Raw genomic sequence first — 10535 nt, 5'->3', positions numbered from 1 at the left:
TGGCGGCACGTGGAGTTTCAATCACTCGCCAAAAAGCAGTAATCTCCTGTCGCTCAAAAACACAATGTCCAATCTCTCCCAAAGGTCGCAGGCGTGATGAGACTCAAGCTCGGAAATGTTTGTTATGCCATTTGTCAGTAATGGTTAGAGCGCCACCTAGTGGGACGACTATAATAATGGTTGAATGAGATGAAATTTTACCTGGTGGTTAAATGCATGAATTCCATCAATGTGACATCAGATCGGAAGCGCTGGTTTTGGGTGTTGGGCTTGGCTCGACGCGCCGGGTGCTCGGGCCCTCATATCGCTGCTTGCAGCTTTAATTTACTCTGTAATTTACAGTTTGAGTTCTTCAAATCTCACTCTCTCTCAAGTGATGGAGACACAGAGACTTATTGTATTTCATAATTCTCCCAAGCGCCTCATCCAGGGGAGCCCAAGGCACACCATTCTGACTCTATAGCTGTGATGCTGTTACAGACTGAATGTAGGGTGTTTTTTTTTTTTTGGTTGAAATTTTAAAAGTAGCCTTGGGAGGTTAAAGCTGCAGTAGGCCGAAAATGCCAGAGCTGAGAGTCTCTTCTAAGCCTCTTCTACCAGATGAGAATAATGGTTTCACACAGGAACTGAATACACACTCTCCCAGGTGAAAGTCCGCCACTCCACCTTACTTCCAAAGTACTTTTTTGCTCTTTGTTCTACTTTATAACATCACACACCTGACCTCATCTTAAAAGACCTGTGATTGGCCAAAGTCTCCCATCACTAGATAGATTTTCTAAAGCTGAGAAGAAATGCAGGAGATGTAGTTCCCTCTCATACACCATGAATTACGATATGTTGAACGTTATTATCCCATGAAACCAAAACAATTCACCATCTTCAACTTTAAAGGCTAATAAAGATTTTGAGTGTTTTCTTAGTTTTAAATGTAACCACACAAAACTAGAAGTACAGAAAGAAAGTTATAAGTTTTGTTGTTACTGGTTGGCTGCATTGCAAAAAACTGTGATTTAAAGATTATTAAGAAATCTTGCAAAATAAAATCACACTAAAATCTGACTGATGCTGAAAATTGAAATTCTATTAAATCTGACCAATAGTAATGATACGTGTGAATTAACCATCAGTTCTTTGGCCATATGAGGTAAAAATTAATAGTTTGATATACTTCCTCTTGTTTTTACTGGATCCCTGGTAAGATGCGACACACTGCTAGTGCCAGAAGATGATGGCAAAGAATCTGAAGCCATATAATAAAGTAAGAAATATGAGAGAATAACAGGATAATATTTTATAGACATTGGACCAGTGGCAGGGGTTAGATTGGATTTAAATCCAAAATGTCAAAAGTCTGGTGTGGAGTCGTTTGATAGCGGGGAATAGTTTCAAGTCAATATCAAGCAGTATTTTGCTTGAAATGCAATGCCTGTAGATCTGCACCACTCTTTTGCAGCTTGGCAGATCATTTGATCAGTAACATCATGATTACGTAACCCTAAAAGATATATTGCCCTATGGATACACACCAGCTTTGCTTGCTCATAGTGTCAGCTCAATTTGAGTTTTCATGGGATTTGTTAAGAATAAGGGAAATATAGACTATTACCAGACGTATTCTTAAATATATGTACTAATCACACCGGCTGACTGCACAAAATCCAGGTTGTTGCACCTGTTTTTGATAAATAAACTTTGAAATGAGATGCAAAAGCCTCCCTTTAGGTTTCTCGCAGACACAGATGGTAGAACATGCTTAAAGTCGCACCCTTAATGCAATCATCATACACTTGACGAGCAGATTCACACTTATGCTACTCAGTGATTCATGAACTGTAAATCAATCTGTTCACATAACACAGCAGGAGGAGGAAATGAGTCCCTGAACTCCACCAAATGACTTCGAGCAGTTGGCATTGACCACGTTACGCACCACATGTCAACCTCTGGCAGCGCTCAGTGGCCAACGCTGGAGGTGAGGAAGCCCAGCTGAGACAGAGTGGTAGAGAAAGCCAGACACATGGTGAATTTAACAGGAATCAAAAAGCTTTTTTTCTGCCTTTTTTCTCCTACAAATATGTTTAAATAAGCAAGAATAAACACGGAGGGCTGCTTTGTAATGCATATTCCATTTCTTCTGGCAATTAAAGGAGGTGTGTTTTCTCCTAAATGTAAATTCTGCCAGTGCATTTCCTGCTTGGAATAATTGATTTACCATAAAGTACAGAATACTTATAGCATTTCTTGTGCTTTTAGTTGCAGTGGTATCAGGTCTCTTAACAATTATAATAAGCTGGATGTACAAAATTAGTGGCTTTGCCTTACTGATCCTGTGAGGATGTTGTCATTTCCCAGGAAAACCATCCCACTTCTCTTTTCTTACAAAGTCATGAGATCATAATTTCACAAAAGTCTTATTTAAACAAAAGGATGGGCAGCTATGCATATGCATGCAATAATTCTTCCTTTATGGAAATGAAGGAGGACAACAAATTGTATGTCATTGAAGCAATGGTGAGTACTAAGTAGCCAATGAGAGCTAGCTATCTAAAATTGATCCATTAGTTGTTATTTGTTGCTATTTTCAGGATCACTGGTGTAGGTGTTCTGGTGTAGTGAAGACATGGTAGGAATAGTTTGCATATATTGGATATTTGGATATGACTGAGGCCTAGTGTCAACGCAGGCTTTAGCCACACAGACATAGAGAATGGTCGGCCAGTCACAAGGGAAAAATGTGTACTCCCTGACAAGCTGGTGAGTGGTTGCTGGAGTTTGGAAGGTAAAATTGTTCTCAAAGAGGTACAGAGTCTGCACCAAAAACCTCCTTGCGAATGTGCTAGTTGCTTAAAATTATGTGTTTTAAAATTGGCTGAAATAGAAATGTTCTCCATCTCCAATTTGCATCACACTTTTTCAAGTTTTGCTACTGCTCAACTAGAAGTTGGTGATTCTTTCAAGTTGGTGTCTTTCATGCAAACTAAAGAACACTGCGGCAACCTGCAAGTGACCAAAGTTGGACCAAAGGTTTTTGGTGCAACATCTACTTTGTGACCAGTTTCACCCGGTGACAACAAACTCTGCAACCAGTCTGGCAACCACTTGCCAACCAGTTGGGGAATACAGATTTTTTCCCATTCCTAGGCCTGTGTGATAGAAGGGCTTTAAATCACCCACTACTGGCAACCAGCAGCTGTGAGCAAAATGTGTGACTTGTTAGTTCAGCTGATTTGCATTATGCATGATTTGAATAGAATCATTCTACTCTGCTTTTAAAACATTCAGTTTTAGACATTTCTCATGGTTTCGTTTGTTATTATGCATGCTCTCATCGCTTCCTGTTTTATTTTGTAGTAAGTGGTAAGGTCCAGAGCATCCCAGCAGGTTTTCCTTCCACTCTTTGTTCTTTGGTGAATTTCTTAAAATTGACCCAAATGGAGTCAGACAGCCAGATACTAAAATAATGAAAAAGCAACCTTAATGGGATTTGTGGAGGATAATGGCAACAAAAGAAGTTCCTGAGTTTAGCAGGTCAAATCCAAAAAGTCATCAGAACTCCAACAATTATAAGAGCAAACAAAAGTTATCAGCAATTCACAAGCAAGCAAGAGGCAGGCAGGACAAGAGGGCAACATAACAAACAATCAGGGTTACCAATTAAACACATGTGACACTAATGAGGGGGAAACAAGAGGGGGAAACAAGAGTGGGACAAGTACAAAGATAAAAACAATTCAAAACAGGTTCGTAGAGAGTAAAGTACCTCTTCAGAATAAGGCAGGAAGTACACATTAAAAAGGTACACACATAACTAGAGGGAGACACAGACAACAAGGGGATAATTTAAAAAACAACAACCTAAGACTGCTGAGAGAGTAAAGTTTTAGATCAAAGATCATGACAGATCATGATGGTTCCTGATCAGACGATAAGCTTATTCTTCCCTTCCTTCTCTCTCTCTTTGGTCAACCATCAAGTCATTTCCTAGTTTGTTCCCTTCTGGAGTCCTACTTTATTATCTATGTATACTCATAGTCTTGTCTGTTTCTTATTTTAGTAAGCATGTTTTTGCAAGTGCTTTATTGCTTTTTGGAGTGTTTTGGACCTTGGCCTGTTTTTTTCCTCCTAGTCTCCTGCAGACTTCATATGGGTCCTCTCCTCCCGTATGCCATCACACCACTCGGTGACTATTGAACAGTAGTAGTTATACATATTAATGGTGCTGTTTCCTGACAAAGCCAAAGGTCAGACAAGTGCTGGGAGAAAGTAAACTAAAAGGTCAAACAGGGCCGGTTGCATGTTTGAAAAACAGCCCTTACAGTGGTAGAAGAGTGGATTACTTTTGTGTTATTATAACAAGCTGAAGAACATTTTCTTCTCTTGTGTCGATTGTATCCCAGTATAGATGATGATGATGTTGATGATGGAGGACGCCATGTTTTAAAAACTGCCTCCAGGCTGAAAACAAGACCTTGAATTCCTGCGTGAACCGCTGCTGCGCGGTGACTTACTGTTTTTAATGTGCTGCGGGGTCGAAGCAAACGCTCGCCCGGGACACAAACATACAGCCACACATTGTGCAGACGTCTGCGGGGACAGGATGATCTAATATGAGGCTGTGAAATGGACGAGGACGGGGAGGAGGTAGGGAGGTGCCGGAGCTAAAGGTGGAGCTCTTCCTTTCAAGTTGAGGTTAAAAGCCTCGGAGGCTGTGACCTTGGATTTAAAGGTTCCCGGAGGGGGAAACTCATAAACAGGTGCTAGAACAGCTGTAATCAAACAGTTCCTGGCTGCAGCGTGTCACAGGGGGAAGCAAGGGTGGAGAGGTGGATGAGGTGAGCGGTGAAGGACAGCATCATAATGCCGGGCGACCTCAGACCACCGTGACAGCCCACAGGGACAGCGAGAGCGCATTCCTTCACGCTAATGGGCCTATTTAGCAGATGGACACAGATGGAAGTCCCTGAGAGATCGGTTTTAATGTGCTCAACAATTACTGCAACATTTATAATATGCTGCATGTTGGACTTAGAGGATTTACACATAGTCCTCCTCGGCAAACATAAAATTCTGAGCTAATGTCTGTGCAACAGTATTATAAGTCAGTATTCAATTTCTTTAAATTTGAGTATTTAATGCTGATTTTACATTCAATAGAAGAATTAAATCTACAGAATTTAAACAGAAGTAGAGAAAACCTTCAAAAAATTTAACTCTAACCTACTGCAGGCATGTGTGATTTATAGAATTTCACTGTCTTTTATAGCTACGAGATCAATGAGCATATATTTTATGTTTATTCTGACTTATCTTGCACACAGCCCGCCGCCGGCTGTATCTTCTAACAGCGTGAGACCTACTAAGGCCGAGCTATGCAGCTTGTGTGAATTGCTCAAAGCTCCGTGATTCTGCAGTCCAGTGCAGAAAGACAAATGAGACATCGACATTTCTCCAGCAAAATTCTGGAAAAACACTTTTTTGAGCGTCCAGCACATATTTGTGTTTCTCCAGTAGAGGTCAAAATAGCTGAATACCAACATCTTGTGAGACTTGCTTTTCAGGCTGAGAATTTCGGAGCAGTTGATCTACAGACGTGTGAAAAAGAGTTTTCACAGGAATCTCTGAAGTCCTGTCATAGACTAAGTACGTCCTTACTGCCCATTTCTACTATACCTGAACACTCAAAGCACTTTATACAATGTGCCAACCACTGAAGCACTTTTTTCTCTCTAAATGCTTTCTATCTAGCATTCACACATCTTGGGGTTTAGTGTCTTGCCCGAAGATGCTTTTGCATTCAGCCAGGGATTAAACCACCAACATTCTGATTAGTAGATGCCCTGTTCTACCCCTTGACCCACATCTACCCTAAAATAAGAGGGTAAGTAGCACCCAGGTTTTTGGCAGTTTGCAGGTCTGGATGATTCAGCTGTGTGTTAACACAATGCCACAATCTTCCCAGGAGTGGCTGTCCCAGCAAATTCACCCCAAGGTCACACCATGCACTGCTCAGAGAAACTGCAGAAAACCCAAGAGCTGCTTCTCAGACTCATTTTGCGTGATAAAATTTAAAGTTCTTGACAGTGCTGTTATAAAAAGACTGAACAAGCATAGCTGCTTTGGAGGACTACAAGGGAAAGCCTCTTCTGTCTAAAAAGAATATGGCAACACAGCTAGGGTTTGCAAATTTCCATCTGAATAAACTTTAAGATTCTTCGAACAACGTCCTTGGACAGACGAGAGGAACTGGAGATGTCTGGCTGTAATGCACAGAACCAAATTTGGCCACAGGACCTGGACATCATGCAGCCAGTGACTCATCCATGAACTCCTCTGTATACCAAAGTATTCCAAAGTCAAATGTGAGGCCATCTTTTTGACAGCTAAAGCTTGGCCGAAATTCGGTCATGCAACGGGACAATGATCCCAAACAAAGAAACAAATCTACAACAGGATGGCTGCAAAAGAAAAGAATCTAACTGGGCCACTGCAACACTTTGGGTCCAGACCTCAACCCGACAGAAATGCTGTGGAGAGACATTAAGAAAGCTGCACATCGATGAATGCCTGCAGACCTCAATGAACTGAGGCAGTGTAAAGAATAGTGGGCCAAAATTCCTCCAAAATAACACGAGAGAATTATAAAGTCACACATTTAAAAAATAACTTTTCTAATGAAAATATAGCACAGTATGTAAAAGACCCTCGTCAGTCCTAACTTCTTCTGGAACTGCAGATGCATTTCAATTGTCTTGTGAGCAGACTTTTAGGTATAAGTAAAATCCTGAGATTTTCATAATGCGAGACTAGTGAAACCTTCTTTCCCACCTGATTAGAACTCTGCTGAGTGTGCTCTCACCGTTTGTTCTGTATATAAAAAAAACCACACTCACTCAGCTCCGCAATGCTGCCCACTCGGGTCGCGAGCAGCGACTGCTCCAGGGTCCGGAGCTCGGCTTGGGTGTACCCGTGACCTTCACTGCCCCTCCCCGAGCGTTGCTGGTCCCTGTGCAGGTTCAGACTCTCCGGGAGGCTCAGCACACCTGGAGACAGCACAGAAAACAAAGGAAAATCTAAAAAACGGCAAAACAACAACTCATACATCTTCTTCTTCTGGTAATTTTCCCATCAGCTTTCTGCTGATGCCAGATTTATCACAGACAAGAAGTAACAGGGGAATGCAAACTCTACAGAAAGACAAGAGGAGCAGCAGAAATGCAAATCAGCACTTTGAGATAAATATTCTGCACAGAACTGGGAAGCTGTGCGATTAAAACCACTTTCATGTTGCAGCCAGAGAGCAAACATTTGTCTAAATGATTAAACATGGGGACAGAGTCACGAGTTAATGGCATACTGTACATGATGATTCTTCTTATTTGCATTGAAAACCTCACAGCTCACAAAGCTTTCTGGTTTTTACCTCAACCTTCGAACTCTAATTGAACTGAATCGTCTGTTAGCCACATTTGTTTCTTCAAGTATTCACATCTAAATCACCTTGTCATGATCTCAGGTGTGTTTCTTTTTTTTCTTGCTGAAAACAAATGGCAGCAGATTATGCTCACTAGCAAGAATTAATCCATTTAGGAGCTGTTATTGCAGCCAGGCATTGTGTAGCTGCAAAGAATGGCTTGTGACAGATTGGATATTGAGTTTTCTGCTACAGTAGAATGGAAAGCAACACCACGCCGGGTGCTAATCCTAATGACACAGCACAGTGGGATATGCCATTTTTCAACGAACAGTAATTACAACATGGAGGAATGTGGTCAATTTGTCTATGTTTGATGCCGGCAGCTAAGACAAAAGACCCTCGCACAGTGGACACAGTGCACCAGGTTCATGAGCCTTCTTTAGTTGGAGTTTTCCCTGCACAGAAAAGACCTCTCCAGACTCAGATTCCTCCCACCATCGCCTCTTCCCACAGTGTCCAACCCAAGAATTCCAGTATTCCCCAGTCCCAGTCCTGCTCCCTTTTCTTCCCACAGCCTTTCCGGGGAGGTCTACATGATTTTTTTCCAAATAGCTTTTTCCATCGCTGTTTTAACCACTGAGCAGTATTGATGGAGCAGCTGGTATTAGGGTGTGTCTCGAATGGATATCCTCAATGTTAAAACAAAAAAGGGTGGCCGGATCTGCAGCAATAAAGAATTTCTTTATTCCAAAGAAATGAAAGATTCCTCTGAAATGAATGATTTGCTGAAAGCTGGCTATATGGTGAGGTGTAGTTAGCAGCTGCTTCACACATAGCTCATTTTAATGCTCTTTAAAATGTTTTGTTAGTACATACGGTGTTTACAGTTTTAAGTGTTTGAGATCATTTTCTATGAGTGCAGATATTTAACTCACTCCTCTTTGAAGCATTTATAATTGTATTTTATCCACAACTGTCACCCTAACAGTCATTTATTTTTTATACCACTGTGAATACCTTCAGGGGAACGGCTGTCTGAAAGGGTGGACCTCATTTGTAAAATTCATGACTTTGGGAAAAGCCACAAATTTCATGCAAAGAGATTACTGAGACAGTGGGGTGCCGCCAGAGGAGCTCTGAAAGCAGATTTCACCCTGCCTGTTAGTTTGGCCACACACTTTTTCCTTCAGATGTGGTTGGGTAGTACATAAAACAGCCAAGTCACTCTCTTGTATGGGAAGTCCTAATGTAGTGTCAACATTTGGCATAAAATTACCTTTGGCATAAAATTAACCATGGAGATTTTATATTTTATGTTGCTGTAGACTTGTTAACTAGTGGGTGTTTATTACAGAGCTAATGGAAATGATTTATAATTCCTTCAGCTTGGTGAGAGTTGGGACAAGATGTGCGATCGGTGCTGTTTCTTTTTTGGAACGACGGAGAAAATGACTGAAGAAGTAGAAAATTGGACCTTCTATGTGCACCGGTGCACTCAGTGCATTTAGGCATGTAGACACAGTTAAGGCAACATGGTGAAGTTCAAACTGAACATCAGAGTGGGGAAGAACTGTGATTTAACAGACTTTGAATTGAGTATTTCAGACCTGAGTTTTTCTACTGGTTCACTGCTTTCCACAGTCACCAGATCTAAACCCAACAGTGCATCTTTGGGAGTTGCATCATGGACGTGTAGTTGAAAAATCTGCAATAACTGTATAAATATGGAGCAAAATCTCTGAAGAATGTTTCCAACGTCACAAAGAATCAAGGCCGTTCTGATGGCTATAGGTGCTCCAGCCTGGTCAAGGTTGGAGCTCGACCTAATAAAGTGTCCAGTGAACTTCAGTTAAAACTCTACCATATAAAGAAAAAGACAAGATCAGCATCTAGCTTAACCTCCTAAGACCCGAACTCTTCCACAACATGCATTTTTAATTTCTCTTTGATATTTGGGCATATTGGGGCCCAATGAATGTAAAAACAAAGAATTACCAGATTTTTTTTTTTACCTTATTTTTGTTTTTAAGAAAAATAAGAGCCACATATGAGGATATTCGTTTAAAATTTTGATAGAACAGTAGCAGTATAATGTCGTCGTAAGTGGATATCAGGCCGATGGAGAGCAAAATTTAGTATTTTGGTCTAAATAACCCAAAATGTGATGTCCACATATGTGGACGGCAGGTCCTAGGAGGTTAATATAAGTGCACACCAGAAAAGACAGCATCCATGACATTATGACAGCATACAGCGTTTAAGTGCACATGGTATGGTTAACTTTCGCGTTCCTGAAGGCATCTTGCTAAGGTGAGATCCTGCTAATTTAAACAAGCCAATGCTAAACCTTAATCACCTATTACAACAAGAGCACAGCTCTGTAATAAAGCAGTCTGTGCACTCAGTCTGCAGTGCATGCCCGTCACTCATGGGTGCATTATGAGACAAAAAGCTTGAAGTAAAACATTTCACTTTCAAAAGTACAGCAATTGTTCTCCTCACTTTCTAAACATTTAAAGGTTTGTTTTTTTTTTAATAAGAGGTGATGCAACACAGTGGTAAACATGCCCCTGTTCCAGCTTTCTGGATGATGCTGCCGCGCTGTGCTTCGTTTCATGTAATATTCTGTCCTTTTACCATTTGCACATCACTGAATTCTGTTTTAATCTACATTTTCCGTGCATTTCAGCTTTGTTGAAAACAGGTTTGCACTATAACGTTGCCTTCAAACTCAAATGATCAGATAAAAGAGGGTAAGAGATTTCATGGAGCCTCGAGGAACTGCACAGCTGGATGTGCCACTAATAGGACTTTTACATACAATGAATCACCGATTGGGAATGTAAAACCACTGACTTAAAGCAGCTCAAAGTCTGCTCCATGAAGATGATAAACACATGACTGAATTTGTATCTCTAGACTGGAACTAACGAATGTTTTTCTAAGCAGAAGACATGGATCAAGAGGGACAGCTTTTATAAAGGTCTGTGAAACTGCAGAGTAAACAACATATCAGTTGAATAAAAGTGGAATAAAAACTACAGAAAAGCAGGGATTCCTCGGGCTCCTCGAAAAGGGAAGCTGTCTGTCCCGCTCCTGTCCCAGATTGAAGCGGGGA

The 10535-nt window shown here is 41.0% G+C and overlaps 1 protein-coding gene across 2 annotated transcripts in view; it reads right to left on the bottom strand.

Annotated features, from left to right (window-relative positions):
* Window positions 1-10535, bottom strand: part of LOC116325458 (ankyrin repeat and BTB/POZ domain-containing protein BTBD11-A) — a 254740-nt gene that overhangs the window by 91069 nt on the left and 153136 nt on the right. For both annotated transcript variants that reach the window (XM_039601010.1, XM_039601009.1), the window contains exon 2: window positions 6894-7043. In XM_039601010.1, the coding sequence (XP_039456944.1) occupies window positions 6894-7043 (150 nt within the window). The remainder of the gene's footprint in view (window positions 1-6893; window positions 7044-10535) is intronic.

The sequence above is a fragment of the Oreochromis aureus genome, linkage group 17, assembly GCF_013358895.1.
Source record: "Oreochromis aureus strain Israel breed Guangdong linkage group 17, ZZ_aureus, whole genome shotgun sequence".
Taxonomy (NCBI): Eukaryota; Metazoa; Chordata; class Actinopteri; order Cichliformes; family Cichlidae; genus Oreochromis; species Oreochromis aureus.
Note: the sequence above shows the minus strand (reverse complement) of the source record. Positions and strands in the feature narration are given on the sequence as shown.